The following is a 22,076-nucleotide window of genomic DNA, read 5'->3' on the forward strand; positions in this document are numbered from 1 at the left end:
TAACTACGGTTCTATGAATCCCGAATGACCGCCAGAGGCGGTGCTGTAAGCACTGAATGATCCCTTCGTGCATGCGCAGTGCGAGTAATAATACCAACATTGTCACCTGTGACCCCAGGTTGACCACCTGCAAAGGTATAACTTCCGGTGTCAACCTAGATACCGTCCCTACAGAACCTTCTCGCGTGGAGGATTCTGAGTGACCGAATGCTCTGGCGGTCATTCGGGATTTATAGAACTGTAGTTACCTACGTAACTTTCGTTCTATTTCATCCCTGCTGACCGCCAGAGGTGGTGCTGTAAGCACTGGATGACCAATACCAGCGGGGTCACGAAGAATCCCCAACACAAACTTTATAGGGACCCGAAGACCACGCCCAGTGGGCGGGAGGAGGTGACATTAAAAATTAGTAAACCCCGAAGAAGGAGCCAGGCCCTAACCATAAGGCAGCGGCCACTCCCTCGAGGCAGCCCAGGAAGCAGCAATGCCCCAGGCAAAATGACAGCATGCCCCAGATGGCAGGGGGCGTCTGATAAGAGCGACAATTGGATCCACGACCCAACGAGGGAGGCGCTGCCTGGATAGGGCAGCTCCCCTGCCATGAACCCCATAGCAGGCAAAAAGGCGTGAAGACCCATGAAAACCCGTCACTGAGTCCCCACAAAACCGCAGGGCCCCGGCCGGGCATAACAGCCCCGGCCCGACACCGCCCACCAACCACCAAAAATAAGCAAGGTGTAAAAGGCTGAACGCAGTACGAGTCAGCCAACACTCAGGGCACAAGGTAACGCCAGGCCACAGCGCGACACCCGAGCCCCCAGAGTGCAAAAACATGCACGACGGCCAACCGAGTGTGCGAGCAACACACCGACACGCCAAGCAGAGGCAACGGTCAGCGGGAACGGCGCCTAGTGGGCTACCCACAGAGGGCCGGTCGCAGCCAGAGGCTAGAAGGGGGGCGGCACAAAGCCGAGCACTGACCGCATACCCCAAACTGGGGCACGAGGACACCTGCGGGGCACAGCCGCAGGGCCCCCATGAGGAAAGCAGAGACCAGGCTGTGGCTCCCTACAGAGCCACCAGAGACCCTGGCGAGAGGAGCAGAGATAGCAGCAGCTCAGACCTTGAGGGGGGGTGTAGAACGACCCAATCAAGGAGAGACAGCAACAAGTCCAGAACAACGGGGACAAAACAGCACACATCCCCACGGCCCGCACGCCACGCTACAAACAGCCACCACCGACCAGTATACTGAAGCCGGGTGGAGGGCGCCCAGGCGTCCAAAAGCGTCCACCAGATGGAAACCGAGCAGCCGCCAATCAGCGAGCCGGTCACCACCAGCGGCCAGACACGCCGGCGGAGACGGCGAGGATCGGGACGTGACACCAGGTCCCCAACTGGGACAGCAGGAGAGGCCATAAAAATCGCCGACAGATGGCCAAAAAAAGGGGCCACAGGCTGCAACAAGTGCCCCTCCACCAGGACCCTCAGAAGCGGCAGTCAGACCAGAGGAAGAGGCAGCCGTGAGTGCGCCCAGTGCGTCCCGACTGAGTGGGCTGGAGCGCACCCCACAGAAAACCAGAGAGGGCAGTGGTTCGACTCCTGGGAGACTAAGAGAACGACCCCAACCCGCTGAACACACACCAAACGTGTGCACCACACCAGGACAGAGGCTCCAGACCCCCGGTGGTAGACTACGGCAGGATAGGGCACCGGCAAATAGAAAATCAGGCCGGAAAGAAACGAGGCCAGCAGCCCCGCAAGGGGAGGGGCCAGCCACACAAGAGACTAACAGACCCCGTGCCCCCGGCGAACAGCACAGTACACCACGGCGGCGTTGTCCGTCCGCACAGCACAAACCACCCCCGCAGGCACGGGCAAAAAATGCCCGAGAGCAAGGTGAGCCGCAAGCAGCCCCAGCACATCGCTGTGAACTGCGCGGCCCCATACAGCCCAGCAGCCCCAAGCAGCCCAGCGCTGCCAACAGCATCCCATCTCGAGCGACTGGCACCGCAGTGACCAAATCGTGCCGGACAGGAGCCATACCCAACGGTACGCCCTACCTCAGGTAGACACCGTTCCGTCAAGGCAACCTCGCACCGGCTGGAGACACTGAGCCTCCGGTGAGGAGCCGTATGGCACCCAGGCGAAAGCCGGTCAACCACCGTAGCAGGGGGCGCAATAAAAGAAGACCCGGGGGTACGACTGCGGAAAAGGATGCCAACACGCCCTTAAGCCGCAGGAAGGCCACACACAAGCAAACCCGATCAACCCAAAAACGCAAGATGAGGCGCAGAGCGTCCACCCCCACGGGACAACGGAGGAGCCAACATGGCCACCACGTCCACAGACACCTCAAGTAAGGCGACCCGCCGAGAGGGGAATAAGCAAAACAGCCCCAAATCGACCCAGATGCCCCATCCTGCCACGTGGGCAAGAACAATGGCCCTATCGGCGCACGCCCAAGCGCGCGATGGCGCACACACACCAGCCAGTCGTCGAGGCATGGTAGAATCTACACGCCCGCCGGCTGGAGGGGAGACAGACACACTCCCACAAAATGGGCGAACACCCTTCGGGGAAAGAGGGAGGCCAGTGGGGAGAATCCTGAACCGCCAGAGGCAAACCACGAAAACAAGGCAGAGAAACCGCCCGCGGCGAGAAGAAATGGCCACACAAAGCAGGCGTCCCATGGGCCCACAGAAGAGAACCACTCCCCCGGGCGGCCACCCGCAGAGGTAAACATGCGGAACGGGCAAGCCCGAGGAGCCACAGGCTCGATGCCCAGATCCAGAGCCATCACCCGGCCGCGACTGAAGCCACCCTGACCCTGTGGCCCACAGGGGGCCAGCGAGGAACAGTGGCACGGACCCATGAGACAAGGCGGCTACCACCCAGGGGATCGAAACGCGATCAGCCTAGGAACTGAGCCGCTGGTGGGAAAACTGAGGGCCAGCCTACTGGCCGCAGTCCCGCCCCCTGGCTGTGAAGAGGCTGGCGGGCCAAAACTGCCCGCGCCTGACGCGGAGGCAAGTGGGCGGGGGTACAAAAGGAATCAGGCGAACGACAGGAGGCCGCCGGGGACCCGATTCCCCAACAGGGGAAAGGCGCGCCGAACGACAATGACAAAACGCAGCAGAGGGACCCACAGGGCCACCCGCAGGAGTGGCGCCCCGACGCAGGCACAACAGCCGATGCCTGGCCGCACGGGCCGCAAAAGGCCAACCCCAAGGGGAAACCACGGCAGAGCCGAAAAGACTGCCGTGTACAACCAGAACGCTATGGAGCGCCCCGGTCAGCCCCACGGCAAACCCGGCTACAAGCCAGAACAAGGCAGGGAGCGGACACGCGCAAGGCCGCGCCACCGAAGCCCCCCGCTGGGGCATCAACACCACCCTCGGCTAGGGCGCCGAGAGGCCAGAATAAGGCGAGCTAGGAAAGCACCGACGCACGCAGCCGGGGCCGATGGCAGCGCACAACAGGACGAAAACACCCCCCAGGGGACAATGAGGGACGCAATAGCAAGGCCAACACCCGCCATGCGGTCCAGGCCGACAGCAGCCAGACCATGCACAGCCGCCAGAGCGCGGCCAACAGCTGAGAACAGCAAGAGAGCAGCAGGAACACACCAACCAGCCTGGAGTTCCCCCACAAAGGCAGCCGAAACAGGGACAGAAAAACCTGAAGCGGTCCGCCAGTGCCGAAAGCGCCCATCGGCGCTGAAGCAGGCCGTCGAGGCGAATCCAGCCGCAGACATGCCAACACGCTGCGCAGCACCGCCAGCCCAGAAACGTCGGGGAACCAGCGACAAGCCCTGCGAGGAGGAAGAAGCGCCGAGCACCGAAGACGCAACGCCTGACCACACATGTCATCATGGAACAGGGAAGCAGAACCGCCAGAGGCTGCCCAACACCAGAGGCAAGCAGCCGGTCGGCCCCCACCACCACCAGATTCCGGGCGGACGCAGGAGCCGATGTACCACGGCGCCCTAGGCGGCCACAAACGACAAGGGGCAGGGTCGCATAAGAGAACGCACTCCTGAGCACGAACGGGGGGTGGGGGGCAGCCCGCACCAACCCCCACAGTCACCGCCGGGGCCAGGGGAATGCCTGCCATAGGCAGAGGTAACATTGAAGGGGGCCCAGGCCCCCGCCAGTGCGGAAGCCAGTTCCGCCCCTGGACAATGGGCGACGGACAGGGAGGAAGCCACCCCGGAGCAAGCCCACAGCTGCAAACCCCACGCAAGAAACGTCAGACAGGTCACGGCACGCTGAACACCGGTCCGGGGCATCACACGACCCAAGGAGGGAGCCACATGCAACACACAGGGAGAGTCCTCCACGGCCAACGTGATTGCGTTGACAACAGCTGAGGGAAGGGGGTGCGAACGCCACCTGCTCAGCAAGCCAGCCAGGCCAGCGATATCGCCAACCCACGACACTGACCGCAAGAAGCGACGGGAATTGACCAAACACCGTGAAAGCCAGCTGAGGGAAGGTGGTGCGAACGCCACCTGCACAGCAAGCGCAGCCAGGCTAGCGAGATAGCCAACCCACGATGCCGATCGCAAGAAGCGATGGGACTCGACGAAACACCGTGAAAGCCAGCTGCACAGCAAGCGCAGCCAGTCTAGCGAGATCGCAAACCCACGACACCAACCGCAAGAAGCAACGGGAATCGAGGTAACACTGTGAAAGCCCGCGCACAGCCAAAAGGCTAAGCAAGCGGCTACGGTAACCAGCGAGGCGGACGACAGCTCCGCCCCCAGAACACACGCCAGCGGCGAAAAAAGAAACAGGTAAACGCAGCCGGCGGCTACGCAAGCGGTTAGCCAGCAAGAGGCAGCGGGAACCAGCGAGGCGGACGACAGCGCCGACCCCGGAACACGCGCCGGCGGGGAAAAAGAAACAGGTGAACACAGCCGGCGGCCACGCAGCGGTGAGCCAGCCGGGATCACTCACCCAATGCGCTAGCCGGGAGAGGGATCGCAAACGAAGCCGTCACCGGCATGGGCTGTCAGCGGCACGGGCTGTCATTCGCTCCAATGAGGAAGTACATTAACTCCACATGGCCGGATCGCTAACAAAGTGACGCAGCCTAAGGAGGGCGAATCCAACTCGCAGCTCCGACACAGTCAAGAAGGCTTTACGCGACACAAACAACAAGGTAGCAACTGCCACGCGAGAAGAAAAAAGGGGACGGCATCTAGGTTGACACCGGAAGTTATACCTTTGCAGGGGGTCAACCTGGGGTCACAGGTGACAATGTTGGTATTATTACTGGCACTGCGCATGCGCTAAGGGATTATTCAGTGCTTACAGCACCGCCTCTGGCGGTCAGCAGGGATGAAATAGAAATAAACAAAACGAACAAGGAACGTAGGGAGTCATGGAACGTTAGTGTTCACCTCTGTATTTTTTTCCCAATGCCTCTGGTGGCGTCTCCTTGGTGGGATTCAGTCCAGGCCGCACTGCAGGTAGCAACAAATCCTCAAGTGAATCACCCCCCCCCCCCCCCCCCCCCCAAAAAAAAAAAAAAAACAGCCAGCATGAAACATGCAGAGTCGTTACTCAAAGTGCAAAACAATACAATCGAACAACGTTGTTTCAACGTCACTGTCATGTGTCATCGGTATTTGCAACATTTATTCAACATTGGTTATTGTCGAAAATTTCAATGTCAACCATACTGATGATTTTGATGGAAAATAACGTTTATTCAATGTCGGTTTGTTATCTGGGATTAGTCGGTGGAGTTGGTTTAAAAAATGTCAGTGCAGTTTGTTAGTTATTTGTTAGATGCATGGCTCCGGAGTGCCTAAGCTAGCGCGAGTCAATGGTGCTTGCTAGCATACCTATGAAAAACAATATTAACAGATCTAACTGTTCAAACGAAGCCATGTTGTGGTCAAAGAGTAAACAGTAAAGTGTGTCAGGGTGATTGATTTGGGGTAAAGAGAGTTCTTTTCGTTCCCACCCAAAAAGTTAACGGTAAAAGAACAGATGTGACATTACTCAGCCCTGCTTGCCTAGACAGCCTGTTCCCTGCAGAGCTGCTGGACTACAAATGCTGCTGTTCATACTTCAATTATTGACATGCAATGGTAAGTTATCCTGAAAACATAACCAACACTACTGACTGCATGGGCCATCAGTAGGGTGATTTCATGCATGTGGAACCACCTTTTCATTTTTTTCCTGCGGCTTGGAGCTTCGAACTCCTGGACTTTTGTTGTGTTTTAAAATATTTCCAGGAGACGTGGATGGTTTCGACTTTACTTATCTGCACAACACATACACATGATGCGAGCTGGTCAGTCTCACAGGCCTCGCCACAACGTGCTTTGCTAATAACAAAATATGTATAACTGGCATAAGCAAATAATAATCAATAATTGTACCTGCACAACACATGTACACGATGCAAGCTGGTCAGTCTCACAGGCCTCACCGCAACGTCCTAATCATCATCATCACGGCTCTTGTGTTGGGGCTGGTTTCCCGTCCCATTGCGTAGAGCTGACCAGGTGAGCTAGGCCCCTCCAGTACTGGCGGTCTTGTGCCAGCAGATTTGCATCCTTCAAGGAAACTCTGTGTTGTCGGACAAAGTGCTAAAGAATAATTAAAATGGTTAGCTCTGTGGCGCTAAGGTAATAGCAACTTAGCAAAGCTATCCAACTCACCTTTGCGGATGACAAAATATGTATAACTGGCACCAGCTGCGACTGTTGTTCCTTCTAATGTGAAGAAGTGGACTCACACAAATCCAAAATAACTCCACTGACCACCAGTGACTCGCACTAGCATAGCTATTATGGAGCCATGCAACTAACAAATAGCTAATAAACTGCACGGAACTCTCTACTCCCTGACCACAACTGATACAACTGCTCTCTCACTTTTCAAATGCCGACTAAAAATACATGTGTTCAATCTTTCTACCCACCTTGATCCTTAGCTCTGTTTTTGTCTCAAACTCTTAATTTTCTATACCTTTAACCTACTTTTAATCTGTGTTAATTTTAATCTATCTCTTGTACAGTGTCCTTGAGTGTTTTGAAAGGCACTTAAAATTAATTATTATTATTAAATTGAGTTAAGTGTAGATGAGTTCAATTGAGTTACCTTGAGTTTAGCTGAGTAAAACGGAGTTAAGTAGGGCTGAGTTAAATTGAGTTAAGATGAGTTAAGTGGAGTTAAATAGAGTTGAGTGAGGTTAAGTGGAATTGAGTTAAATTGATTGAAGTGAAGTGAAGTGGAGTTAAGTTGAACTGCGTTGAGCTGAGTTCAACTGAGTTTTTGCGTTGAGCTCAGTTAGGCTGGGTTAGGTGGAGTTATTTGAGTTTATATAAATTGAGTTAATTTGAATTATGTAAGTTAAGTGAAGTTGAGTTGAATTTCAATATTGTCCCAGTTCAAGATTATGTGAAGTATGTAAAGCTATGTACTGCATCTTATATTGTCTGAGAGCTATGACAAACTATAAGTGTAAATCCTCATATAGATTAATTTGAGATAGATGAGCTAAAATATGACGGATTTCCTCATTTGTTAAACCGATTGTCACAAGATGCAATATTAATATTGCATCTCAATATTGTTAATGTTAAAGAGGTAGCAAAGCGCTATGTAAAATACTATATAAATTTATTTAGCTGAATTAGTTGCACTGCATCCGTACATATTACATAAAGATACGCTATATAACGACTTTAATCTCAAAATACTACTTTTTTTTCGCATTCTTGCAACTTTAATCTCGTAATATTACGTAAAATTACGACCTTTTTTCACGTAATATAACGTAAAGTTATGCGGCATTACGACGTAGTTATGACTTAATAAACGTAATGTTACAATCTGCGACTTAATTCTTGTAATATTATGGGATTAAAATCGTATTATTTTGATTGATTTGAACACATGACCGTGGGGTTTGCATGGATGATTCATCGCTTTATAGATTCATAGGCTGTTATTCTGACCTGTAAAAGAGCTTCCCGGAAGCCACGGAAGCCTTCCAATTTTCCACCAGAAAGGCAACATGCGCGCAAGCAGTGAGCTAACAGAGATGTAACGTTTCCATAGGGACCGGCATGTGATTTTCTTCTTCCTTTTGTCACCCGTCCTCTGCAGGGTTCCGCTTCACTGGGTATTATTGCACCTCACTGCAAAGTCGCTTACGGCTGCTCGCCAGCAACAGATGTAGACTGCTGCCAACACCCATGCGTTAGAAACATCGGTCGTATTATTATTATTTTTTTTTTTTCGGTACGGTCGATGACGATAAAGTGTGGCACCAGAGCAGGGGCATAGCTAAACCTAATACAATACTGGGGCACAGCGGGGCACTGGCGCGCAAGCAAAACTTTTTTAGCACTTATCTATTATAAAAAGTCACAAATAGTGCTTTAAACTGTATATAATCAAATCAAAATACAAGTTTCTGTAAAAAAAAAAAAGTGACCTTTTTTGTTTTTTAGCCATCGGTTTTCAAAATCAAAATTGGGAAATCCCTTCTTGACAGTCAATTCACCTCTGCTCATGCTCATCAACTTCTATCTCCCCTTCACCTCTTCCTGCAATTTGCTGCTCTACTTTGTCTGGATAGAAAAGGGGATACAGTTTATCACTTTAACTGTTATGCAATTAATCAGTGATTCTCAACTGGTAGGTTGTGACCTACAAATGGTCTATGTTGCCTAGGTGGGTTACCTAACTTACCCCTCTCATTCTTCCTTGCTGATTTATCCTTGCTGCGAGCAAATAACTTTCTAATATCCATCTGCAAGAGTAATGCCATTTGATTCAAATAGAAATTTAAAAAAAAAAAAGGTATCTTGTTACAGAATACAGGGACTGCCGTAACATATAAAATGCTTGTAAAACAGCTGGAAATTATGATGAGCACACATACAAAATTGTTAGAGGTTACATCCCAAAGATTGGCGATTAATTCATACAGATTGATTCTATTCATTTTGGTCATATAAACAAATATCAACAAGTACCATCAGTTTTGATACAGTTCAAATTAGAGATGTCCCGATCCGATATTTGGATCGGATCGGACGCCGATATGGGCAAAAAAATGCGCATCGGTATCGGATCGGAACACGGAAAAATTCCGATCCAGACCTCCGATCCAATTTTTTTTTTTTTTTTTTGAGTCCGGTCCGGGTTTTATGGCGCACCGATTTACATAATCCATTCCAGTTTTTGCTTCGGTTTCCCTAGAATCCGGTCCGCATTTTACGGCACACCTTCAACACACTACATTTACATTACCGTCTCCCAACTTAACGAGAGACTTTATCAGTAAAAATGTCAGCTGTGTGGGATCATTTCACCTTAAAGGGCGACAAAGACGAAGAGGCAGAGTGCAACATATTCACAGACAGCCTCGTCTCCCTCCCGCTGCTGCAAAAGCGAGGGAGAACTTCCGCGCCGTCTGTCCTAGTTCTATGGGCCCAAAGTCATGGCTCGTGCTTGCATTTTGATTGAGGACACGGTTAAACATTTTCCTTTTGTGGGGGGAGCGGGGGGTTGGGGTCGGGGGCGCACGGACTTTCTTTAGCATGTTCTTGATCACATTTACAATGCTGCTGCTACCAGCCAACGCAGCATGCTTGCTGTCACGAAAATAAAAATAAATCGAAAGTTTAATTTCTAAATATGGAACGACCAACACATCATATTTACCTCTCGCTCTGTTGTATTTTTGTTTTTATGCTCATCACTATTATTTTTAGTTACTATTGTTAAAACTATAAGTGTAAATAGCTAGTTGTCGAATGTGCTGCTCTGAAATAAAGACAATACTACATTTTGATATTTGACAGTTTAATTGCAAATCAGTATTAAGATGATCGTATTGAATTTTTGCACTGGTATTAATAAATAAAATAATCCGGTCAGCTCCCCTGTCGTCCCCGCATCTCAGATCGTCAAATGCTGACGAGAAATAATTGTTTGCTCTTTACGATATCGCCTTTCTAGTCTCATTAGTCTGTTAAGAAAAATGTAGACATATTGCGACATCTCCCGTGTCCATGTGCGCTGTTTTGGGGCGCTTGAGTAGCACATGATGGACGGATTGACATCATTTGTCAAACCAACCAACACCTGACACGAAAAAAAGAAAATAAAACACTTGGAAAAAATGGACATGTATGTACCGTTTCATTGCAAATCAGTATTATGGTGATCATACTAAATATTCTTTTTTTCTGTGCACATATGAGGTAAATATCGCTGCCATGAAGCCTCCTTATAGTGACAGTTCTTTGCCCCCTTCATTGCCGTCACGCGACCGCAGCTCAGCTTTTGCTTGCCTCGTAGCTACCCGTGTTTTAAATTACTGTAAATTTGATAGTATGTCGTAATAGGTAGTTGCGAGTCTGTTGAGAAAAGTAGTACACTAAACCATGCTCGCTAGATTTGTGTGGTGTTTTTGTCTTTTTGAGCTGCATTTGATAGGCTCCACGTTAACAAATATGTGACAAAGTCCTTTCCTTTCATTTTTTGATTCGTTCACCGCATAGTCATTACTGGAAAGTCAAGTTAGCAGCAAGCTAGGTCAGGAACCGGAGGACCGAGTCACTGAACGGGAAGTGACAAAACTCAGTCTTGGCCCCCTGCCTGCACGCTGGCTGCTCATTGGCCACACGTGGAAGTGAGTGACATACGCCCCGGTTCTGTTTCCGGTCCCTCCCCTGCCCGCGATGAGGCTGGCGTCTGATTGGTCATGTGCGATGTCAGAAGACGCTGCCGCTTGCTCAACGCCCTCCCACGCAGTGAACAAGCACCAACTTCATAGAACGAATCAGTGCAGATGGTGATTAGTTCGGTCTCGTTCACCCAAACAATTCGTTCAAAAAGAACGAATCGTTCGCGACCGATACAACACTAACATATGCCACAATAAAGTCAAACGTAGTGGGAAAGCTGTAAGAAGTTTTAATACAACCAACCTAATCAAGCATTTAGCAAAATACCACCACAAACAATATGAGGAGTATGTTAAGAAAACCGAAGACAAAAAGAAAGGTCCTACGCAACTAACACTGCGAGAAACGTTTGCTATGCGTGACAAACTGGCACTCCACAGTCCCAAAGCCCAGGGAATAACAAGAGTCATTGCCGAAGAATTCATTCTGGATGACGAGCCATTATCTCACGTGAGTAAAGACCGTCATGACAGCCATCATTACATCCTTGAGCGATTCGGCCGTGGAAGATTCGAGAATGATTCACAAACATCCAAATTCTGATTATTGAAATATGTCAGGTAAAGCGGAACTGATAAACAGCGCGGTCTTCGGGACGCAATGAGAAACTGACCGCATTGCGTCCAGAAAATAAACATAATGCTTGTCATAGACCCAGGTAATGCCAATGCTCAACTCACGGCTTTAGCTCAACTCATGCCGCTGGATAAAAAAAACACAAGAATACCTGACTGCTGCTGACAGCCGCTACAAACTACATCAACGTCGTTTTACTGGAGATAATAGATATCATATGTATATAGAACTAGATGCAAAACGACAGACTCGACTGCGTTAGCAACATTGAAGTATTGAAAACCAGATGCGTTAGTAAACAGCTGCCATCTTAAAGCAGAAGACTTCCGTAGTAGGCTGTTGTGAACCTTCCAAGCGAACCTAATTAACTTTTTATCTAAAATACTCCTTAATCAGCAAAATCTTGACTTCAATCTATCTTCAAAACAGTTTTAAAACTTTCACATGTCGAAAGTAGACAGAAGGGAAATTATGGAATAACGGGAACAATTTTAACAACTTTAACAGTTGATTCGCAAAATAAAATGAATTGAATGTAGTTTAAAGCTGCTGATACAGAATGGGGACTTGAGTATTTTATTTACTGTTTTAAAATGTTAACTTGATACTGAAATAGTCGTTTATTTAAACCTGAGAGGCTTTTTATACATTTGTTGTAACTAATGCATGAAACATTAAAAGCATCTAATAGCTTGGGGGATTTGTGGGATTTTCCACTGAGGTTGTTGGTGTGTTTTGCTTTTTTAAGACAGTTTACAATATTATTTGCACGTTTTACTGACTGACTGCCATTTCTGTTTGTTATTTATAATGTTATGTGTTTGTCACTGAATAAACAGTGGTCTATACTACGAACTGAGTTCAACCTCCCCAGAAGTAATCCAGTTTACCAGCGAGTAACCAGAGTTGACAAAACTTGGTTGTCTAGTTTGTGGTCAGTCGGTGCTACGACGCTGATTATGAGGTTGATTAGTCGAACCTGTGTCAACCCAGTCAGAGTTACTGCGCGTTCACATAAAAGGGGGCGGAGACCAGAGTCAAACACTACTTGTGACGATGGCACGGGCACCTTACTTCACGGAGGAGGAATGCGCGATGATCATGCGGAGTTATGAGGAATTAAAATCCACCCTCACCGTGAAATCGAACACCGTTTCAGCGAGTAGAGCACGACGGGTCTGTTGACAGCGAATTTACAGATCGTGTGATTTGTGAATGCGTCAATATGCCAGTTTACTTATGTCCATGCAAAGAAATAAAGCCTGCTGTCAGGACAATAAAATAAGATTTGGTACGTTAACAGTAAGAAATAATTTATCGCGCATCACCACATGAAGCAGGATAATTGTATGTTTAGTCCCATTGACTGTATGAATACGTATGTCCTTTTTTTTTTTTCCCTTAGTTTGGGCCTAAAAAATCAAGCCCGACCCGACCCGAGCCCGATCAATTAACTTGATTTGCAGGCCCGAGCCTGACCCAACCCCCCCCCCCCCCCCTCCAAAATTTTATGTTATCTTTGTGAGGACTCAGGAGAAGAAGGAAATGCGGGGATGCCATGCATTGTTGCGTGAATTAAAGCCCGTCTTTTGTAACGAATTTTCACAGTTAAACAAGACTGTAAGATGAGTATTCAATAAACATTTATATCTTTTATATTTGTGCATCTGTTTTCTCAATGTTTAAATAGTCTACATATTTCTATGATTATTATTAACTCATTTACACAACGAAATAACGCTGGAAAAGTCTGTTAAATATATTTCTTGTATATGAGAGCAAAGCTCCGCATTCGTTTACATTCAGCAATTTCAACGATCAATTTGAAGCGTTTCCATACCCCACTTCGAATCGCACGGCATACAGTGTTCTTACGCAGATATTCAGCATCACCATTGGAATGCATATATTGTCCCTGGCGAAAGAGCGCACGGAGAGGCACACAATCTGCCTGTTTGTGAGGGCCTGACTTCGGCGGGTTACATTACAGTGACGTCCGCCTCAATCAGTTGGCACAGGTAAAGAATTCCCTCAGCTGAAAATCTACATCTTTCATGGAGAACATCCTCCGGGTACGCCAGCGGATTCTGGCGGTCTCCAAAACCTGTGCACTCCGAAGAGAGCCCCTCACAATCCGCGCGCCAATGTCGTATGGGTCGTTCAGGTACGCTTTCATTGTCAGGAGGACACGTCCGCGGAGGAGTGCTGTTTAATTATAGCGTGGTTAATTAGAATTCTGGGGTTAAGCAAGATCTAACTCTGAGACGACCAGGTTTGGCGTGTGGCGTGTGTTGCCATGGCAACACTTCTCGGTTCCAACATATCCACCTTTCGTAGTCTCACTTGGCTGCGAACTTAGGTCGCACATGATGAAGTTACTCTCGAAGTTACCCTGCTAAGCCAGAAAACTGGCTTCGTAGTATAGGCCACAGGTCAGTTTCTTGTTACCAACCTTTGTGTGTTATTCAAACTCGCCTAATTCAGCTGGCTAGTTGTTATCAAGAGTACTAAAACCTTTTTCAACATGAGTCTGACAACTAAATAGGGAGGCTAAATAACTTTAAACTTTAACACATGCTCAGATAGGTCGGTATCAGTATCGGCCAGAATCGGTATCGGATTGGAAGTGCAAAACAATATCGGTATCGGATCGGAAGTGCAAAAACCTGGATCGGGACATCCCTAGTTCAAATACCACATATCACATTAACACAATATTAATAGGGCTTGTCAAACGATTAAAATTTTTAATCGAGTTAATCACAGCTTAAAAATTAATTAATCGTAATTAATTGCAATTCAAACATCTCTAAAATATGCCATATTTGTCTGCAAATTATTGTTGGAATGGAAAGATAAGACAACACGGATATATACATTCAACATACTGTACATAAGAACTGTATTTGTTTATTATAATAATAAATCCACAAGATAGCATTAACATTATGAACATTCTTACAGTTAAAGGGATCCATGGGAATTAATTGCAATTCAAACATCTCTAAAATATGCCATATTTGTCTGCAAATTATTGTTGGAATGGAAAGATAAGACACAACACGGATATATACATTCAACATACTGTACATAAGAACTGTATTTGTTTATTATAATAATAAATCCACAAGATAGCATTAACATTATGAACATTCTTACAGTTAAAGGGATCCATGGGAAGAAAGACTTGTAGTTCTTAAAAGATAAATGTTACTACAATTTATAGTAATTCTATATTAAAACCCCTCTTAATGTTTTCCTTTTAATAAAATTTGTAAAATTTTCAGTCAAAAAACAAACTAGTAGCTCGCCATTGTTGATGTCGCCGAGCGGTGATGTCACATTAAAAAAAAAAAAAAAAAAAAAAAAAAAAAAAGTGTCTTTAACTATGTAAGGAAGTGATTGAAATATACCACAAGGTGTCCATGGCGAGATTTAAATTACTTAGAAATCAGGCCAATGAGTGTATTTTGTCCCTCGACTGACGTCATAGTTCCCTGTTTACAGGGTCCATGCATTCCATTGTATTTCACAGTCATTTGAGTGCTGGCTTTACAACGTACGAGACCTCTGATAGTTTGTATATTTGTACTAAATATTGTCATTCAGTGTATTTGTTTGAAATTGTTTCGAAATGTTTGAATAGAGTTTGACCAAAGTCTGAGTAAGTTTTGTATTTTGCATAGTTATTTTGATTGGGAAAGCCGGTTCTCTTTGCATTGTTGTTTAACTGTGTGAGAATAGGGCCTCATTAATACAGATTGAAGCACTTTTCTTTTTGTGATTTTTTTTTTTTTTTTTTTTTTGAGAGATAGGAATATTATTTTTGTTGTGCGTTTACGAAATGATACACATGTTTGTTGTGAAGGAGTTGCTGAGGCTTATGCCAATAAACGGCGCGGTCCAATGAACGCTTGCGTTCACTCGTCTTTCGCTGCCTCTTAGCTCTCAATGTGCAAAAAAACTGCGTCATTGTAATCTGTTTGAGGCAATGCATGAGTGGGTTATTCCGCGCATGCGTTAAATGCGTCAAATATTTAAACGTGATTAATTAAAAAAATTAATTACCGCCCATTAATGACATAAATTTGACAGCACTAAATTTTAGACAAAGCTCTTACTCATATCCCATTTATTTGTCATTGCAGTCATTGCCAGTTAGCCATAAGACGGCAGTGAATCTGCTACTTCAATTTACGACGAGAGTAGTTTACCGCAGTTAACTGCCTGAAACATAAAGAGTAAAGTTGAACCATTTAAATTCACAATTCATGGGAATAAAAGACCAGACAAACGTTAAAATAGAGGTAAAAAAGATCAACAAGGATGAGCATTTATCTGACACTAACCTGTAAAGGAAGTTGGAAGATGTCATTTGCACTGTTGACTTTATGATCGGTAGTTTGGCATACTCACCGTAATATTGATGCTTCATTCAGGTGTTGTTGGAGTCATAAAAAAAAAAAAAAAGATTCTCTGTTACATGGTGTCTATATAAAGAGCCAATCACTCAACTTGTGATGTATCGTTGGAGCATTAAAGTAACCTGCCCTTCTCTGTAGCAACCATGCTTTAATCCCACATTATGACTTTACAAAACTTTAGAACGATCTTCCAACTTGGGAACTCAGCTCTCCCGACACACTTGAATGCAGCATATCTCCTGAAGTTGCTTCGCTGATGTATCACAACCGGAAGTGCCTATCACAGTCAAAGTTACGTGCATAAATAACCATATTAAGGAGCCATGTGCTGATTGAGTATATGGAGTGAATAGAGTAATATGACCATATTAAACAGGCACATTCTGTATATTATGCTATGTAGACGTAAAACTCAAAAATTAATTCAAATTCAGATGTGCCCTAGCTAAATATGTCTGGCGACGCTCATGCACCAGAGCTGAATGTGACAGTTTTCATGCTTCTGCTGTGATATTAAATTAATGCCAGAAACAATTTGTGTTTATCCCAAAAATATTTGTTCAAAATAATTTGTGTTGCTCTGGCAAAAAGATTTGTGTTCGCACAAATATTTTTTGTGCTTGCAAAAATGTATTACTATTATTTTGAGAGTAAAAGTTTTCACCATTTTTAACAACTATTTTAACTCGTTCAATGTCAGCCAAAGTGTATTTGCGTATGGTATTCACAAAGTACGGGTTGTAGTTAGCAAAAGAAGAAGGGATTTTAAATTGAGAACTTCCATGGTCACATTGGCTACCATTGATGGTGATGGATGTAAAAACCACGCTGTTACCAATTCACCCTGTAGAGGCCAGCGTTGTAGAATTACAGCATTAAAAAAATTTTTTTTTAAATAGGGTTGAAATGTTTTTTTTTTTGTTTTGTTTTTTTTTTACATTAGTATGGTCATTGGGTCCTACTGTTGCAGAACTTTGGCTGTGCAACAAAACTTTGGTTCCTTGGACTGGATTTATCAGCTTTAAGTATAATGCCTTTAATATTTTTTTGTAATCATTACATTTACTACACCGTGTACATATGCAATTATTGTGAAATACATTCATCAAATGTAAATTAGAGCATCTTGTATATATGTTGTAATTTTACAAATCTGGCCCTTGGGTAGTCAAAATGGCCATGGTGTAGGTTTACAAGTTACCTGGCTAAGTGTAGCCTAAATAGATATTTTGACAGGGACTTTCTATTTTTCCACAATATATTTTAAAATTACACACATTTATTACACTTTCCAGATATACTGTACTGTATTATATAGGCTTTATATTTATTTTTGATTTCCAAACCAGTGCGATTTTGAACCCACTGTACAAGAAGCTGTATTACCAAAATATATTGCAATAGCATACCACTTTCTACTGCTTATAATTGTTATCACCTATAATAATTCAGTTTCTCATTCTGTTTGTATATACTGTATGTGGCTATTATGTTGGCTCAATTCATCGCCTAAGCAGTTAGATCTGGGGGGATGCTGAAGGGTGCCTGTTGCATTGTTCCAAGAAAAGGTGACAACATTCGGAAATGCATTTCTATTGCAGACATTATCATCTTTGTAGAAATGCAACATGCCTTCCTTTTGGGATGATTGTTTCACATTTTTGAACATTCTCACCTGATAATCAGAGCACAATAGGTTGGCGAGACAGTATTGTTTGACTAGTGAGATGTGTAAATAGGTTATTTTGCCCCCCACCCATGTACTAATGTTATTTCCACTTTTTGTCATTCCAGAATGTCTTCAGCAAGGAGAAAGACCTTCTACACTGTGCAGGAGGTCATCGATGCTGTCCAAAATGAAGAGATTGATGTGGACAAAGACTTTGATGAAACTCATGAGGAGTCAGATGACGAAACTCATGAAGAAGTGGACAAAGAAAACCATCCACCCACTGACTGCCCAGGCAATGAGGACATTGAGCCCCAACCAGCCAAACATGCCATGCGCCGTGATAGATATCGCTGGCAGAAGAAAGTTTTCATCAGCCCTGATTTGGAAATTTCTGGCCCACCGCTCACAAAAGATGTTCATTCCCTCCACACACCATTGGAATGCTTCCGACAATTTGTGTCTGAAGACATGATTGAGTCACTCACAATAAACACAAATGAGTATAGCCTTCAAACACATGGAAGATCCATAATCACCAACAAAGAAGAAATAGAACGAATGATGGGCATGTATCTGAAGTTGGGCCTGGTACAAATGGCTGGAGTGCGAATGTACTGGGAGACAGACACACGGCATGCACCTCTTGCTGATGTGATGTTTCTAAATAAATACAGTGGGGCAAATACGTATTTAGTCAACCACTAATTGTGCAAGTTCTCCCACTTGAAAATATTAGAGGCCTGTAATTGTCAACATGGGTTAACCTCAACCATGACAGACAGAATGTGGGAAAAAAAAAAAAAAGAAAATCACATTGCTTGAGTTTTAAATGATTTATTTGCAAATCATGGTGGAAAATAAGTATTTGGTCAATACCAAAAGTTCATCTCAATACTTTGTTATGTACCTTTATTGGCAATAACGGAGGCCAAACGTTTTCTGTAACTCTTCACAAGCTTTTCACACACTGTTGCTGGTATTTTGGCCCATTCCTCCATGCAGATCATTTCTAGAGCCGTGATGTTTTAGGGCTGTCGTTGGGCAACACGGACTTTGAACTCCTTCCACAGATTTTCTATGGGGTTGAGATCTTGAGACTGGCTAGGCCACTCCAGGACCCCTGAAATGCTTCTTACGAAGCCACTCCTTTGTTGCCCTGGCTGTGTTTTTGGGATCATTGTCATACTGAAAGACCCAGCCACGTCTCATCTTCAATGCCCTTGCTGATGGAAGGAGATTTTCACTCAAAATCTCTCGATACATGGCCCCATTCATTCTTTCCTTTACACAGATCAGTTGTCCTGGTCCCTTTGCAGAAAAACAGCCCCAAAGCATGATGTTTCCACCCCCATGCTTCACAGTGGGTATGGTGCAATTCAGTACTCTTTTTCCTCCAAACACGAGAACCTGCGTTTCCACCAAAAAGTTATATTTTGGTTTCATCTGACCATAACACATTCTCCCAGTCCTCTTCTGGATCAATCAAATGCTCTCTAGCGAACCGCAGACGGGCCTGGACGTGTACTTTCTTCAGCAGGGCGACACGTCTGGCAGTGCAAGATTTGAGTCCCTGGCGGCGCATTGTGTTACCTTTGTTACTGTGGTCCCAGCTCTCTGTAGGTCATTCACGAGGTCCCCCCCTGTGGTTCTGGGATTTTTGCTCACCATTCTTGTTATCATTTTGATGCCGGGGGGGGGGGGATTTGGAAGTCCGTGTTGCTCAACGACAGCCCTAAAACATCACTCCTCTAGAGGAGATCTGCATGGAGGAATGGGCCAAAATACCAGCAACAGTGTGTGGAAAGCTTGTGAAGTTACAGAAAACGTTTGGCCTCCGTTATTGCCGACAAAGGGTACATAACAAAGTATTGAGATTAACTTTTGTTATTGACCAAATACTTATTTTCCACCATGATTTGTGAATAAATTATTTAAAAATCAAGCAACGTGATTTTCTGTTTTTTTCCCCACATTCTGTCTCTCATGGTTGAGGTGTACCCATGTTGCAAATTACAGGCCTCTCTAATATTTTCAAGTGGGAGAACTTGCACAATTAGTGGTTGACTAAATACTTATTTGGCCCACTGTATGCTGTTCGTAAAAACATGACTACTGTTGAAATTATTATTCATATTATTTACTGTTCTGGGGCTCTGTCATAAGCAATCAACCAGTGCAAATTAACCCATAGTGTATTTTTTTTTCTGAGATATAAACATTTGTACCTTTCTGATTTGACAATGAGTACAACTAGGGTTAGAGTCAGGAAATCCTGCTAACCCATTTAGCCAGTGTTGTAAGATTACAAACATTAAAAACATTTTTTTTTTTTTTTTTTTTTTTTTTTGGCGAACACTTCCTTTTCATCTTCAAATGCCTCCTACAAATAAGTAAACAATAAGTGGTTTAAATTTTTTTCTTTTATGTTTTTCTATGTCTGGCCACTAGAGGGTTAAAGGTTTCTATATGGAAAAGATATATACTGTATATAAAATGTATAAAGTTCATTTCTGTGTTATCTGGAACTTGTAAGAAAAGCATGTGACACTCAAACCACATTTACGATCATTTGTTAATTTTTACAATATGAAACTTGTAAGATTTGGGAATAAAAAAAAAAGAATTGACAGGAATTGGAGTTACATTAGAAATTTAATGTGCCACATGGGAGTTTGCGGAAGTAAGGAGTTTTGGCGGGACAGAAAGAAAGGAAGCAAGCAGAAGAGGAAAAGAACAAACAACAACAAAAAATACATTATTAAACGCCTATTCTACCTATAAACATAGTAGGGGTGTGCCATCTTAGGCACCCCACGATTCAATTGGATTACGATTCAGGGTGCTACGATTCGATTATTGAACGATGATCACGGTATTGACGACGATCACGGTTATCACGATTATCGATGCATCGCACATGACTAAATCTCAAAAACGACAACAATAAAGGCTAAACAGTACAAGAGGGCTCGTGTACTCACCTCTTATAGACGCACACGTGTTTTAGCAACACACTCAAGACATTTTTCAATTGACATGACTTGAAACTACTGCTGGAAATCTGAAAGACAAGGAGCAACAAATTATCTCTCTTCCCCTCTCGCTCTAAAAAATAACTTGCGCACTGCCTGTCTCATACACAAATTTATTTTGCAGTCTTTTGAAAAGGAGTAAATCTCTCCCTCAGTAACTGGCAGCATCCATCATAACGTTGTGCGTGCGTCCATTAAAGGTGTCCGGGCGGCATACGTGTCTTGAATTTTGTTCCGCTACGAGCGGTTGTCATAAAGTTATGAAGGAAAATCATCCTTTTTGAACGTTTTATGAATCGTAATCAAATCGTCACGTGTTGAATGGTGATGCATCCAATACTCGATTTTTTTGGACTCCCTTAGAACATAGTTGTGCTTTCGTACCCGTGGACACCATGCGGTAACCGAGGAGAAAGAGGAGTGAAGGTACGTCAGTAGGAAATGTGATAATGGGCGGGGAGGGGTGTACACAATTCCGGCAACATGAGGTGGGGAACCCAGTATTATGAAAACCACCTATAGGAGTTCATAGGTTCACATCCTATTCTGTCCTACCTGAATGCGCATCCTGACACCGACAGTTTAATTTACCTGATTGTTCCTAATTGTGCCTTGTCATGTTTGAACCCGCTCCAATGTGTGTTAGTCCTGCAGAAAAGTGGAAATGCTGCGTGGGGGCCCCCATGGGGCCCCGGCATGGCCCCCGACAATCAGGGGTGGAGCGAGCGCGGCTCACCCATCCTCCCACAAATCCGGCTAAGGGCTGTCATCGGAAAAGTAATCCCTTCGGAACCAAAGGCCATCTGCGACCCCATCAACCAGCTGTCAGGGAAGGGACTAGGAGACGCACCACCATTCCCTACCGCGGGACCTTCACAGCCCACGAGGCCCGGGGCAGGAAAGGATCAACCCTCAGTCTCCTTGGGTGTAGTTTTGGCTAAGCAAAGCAATGGACCGTCTCTTAAGATCCGATGATGATCCGGTCAAAAAATAATTTTGACCCATTATGAAATACTTTGTAGGATTCTTGTCTATTTCATTCATTTTTGTTTTATTGCTTTACAACTTTTATAGACAACATTTTAACAGTTAGGTTGTTCTTTTAAAGGGGAAGTTCAGAATTTTTGACATCAGGCTTAATCTTCGAGTTAGTGGTATTTTAATTAGTCAGTGCAGATGATTTTAACAAATTCTGTGCAGTTTGTCAGTTATTTGTTAGTTTCAGTTTTAATCTCCGTCTATGTCCATCAATCCCCACCAGTCAGAATGTGACTTTTAGGGGCTTCGAAACTCATAGACTTCAGTATCAATTGAAGGGACTCGGGGCTGATCCGTAAGGGACCTATTTTCGAAAACTTAAAATTCAAATATTTTCAAAACCAAATCCACTACTGACCTAAAACCCAAAACAGACACCTCCCTCAGGCATATGAGTCTCCATGAGCAGCGACATAAAAAAATTCAAAGTCTTTCCCTAATAATAAAATTCCTACAAAATGCTCAAATTTTTCGCTAGATGCACACAAATCACCAAATGCAGAGATAATTACCTATATTAACAGGATCAATAGCAACATTTAAAATATCATATGAGTTTTTGCCCAAAATAGCAACTTTTTAAAATTTTTTTAAATATATTTTT

At 44.9% G+C, this 22,076-nt stretch overlaps 1 protein-coding gene across 1 annotated transcript; it reads left to right on the plus strand.

Annotated features, from left to right (window-relative positions):
• The first annotated feature begins 1,038 nt into the window (after positions 1-1,038).
• LOC130913071 (serine/arginine repetitive matrix protein 1-like) lies at positions 1,039-3,993 on the plus strand. Its single transcript, XM_057831371.1, has 5 exons — positions 1,039-1,390; positions 1,484-2,069; positions 2,148-2,360; positions 2,493-2,739; positions 2,845-3,993. Exons 1-5 carry the CDS (start codon positions 1,039-1,041, stop codon positions 3,991-3,993), a joined length of 2,547 nt encoding a protein of 848 aa, XP_057687354.1.
• The last annotated feature ends 18,083 nt before the right edge of the window (positions 3,994-22,076 follow it).

The sequence above is a fragment of the Corythoichthys intestinalis genome, chromosome 3 (genome assembly GCF_030265065.1).
Source record: "Corythoichthys intestinalis isolate RoL2023-P3 chromosome 3, ASM3026506v1, whole genome shotgun sequence".
Classification (NCBI taxonomy): domain Eukaryota; kingdom Metazoa; phylum Chordata; class Actinopteri; order Syngnathiformes; family Syngnathidae; genus Corythoichthys; species Corythoichthys intestinalis.

Bases quoted from the DNA above. Each gene is read 5' to 3' on its own strand.
- LOC130913071 (XM_057831371.1), top strand. From the start codon at position 1,039: ATGAGGAAAGCAGAGACCAGGCTGTGGCTCCCTACAGAGCCACCAGAG. The intron at 2,361-2,492 runs GTAAGGCGACCC...CACACACACCAG, and splicing joins CACGTCCACAGACACCTCAA to CCAGTCGTCGAGGCATGGTA. The intron at 2,740-2,844 runs GTAAACATGCGG...TGTGGCCCACAG, and splicing joins CCGGGCGGCCACCCGCAGAG to GGGGCCAGCGAGGAACAGTG.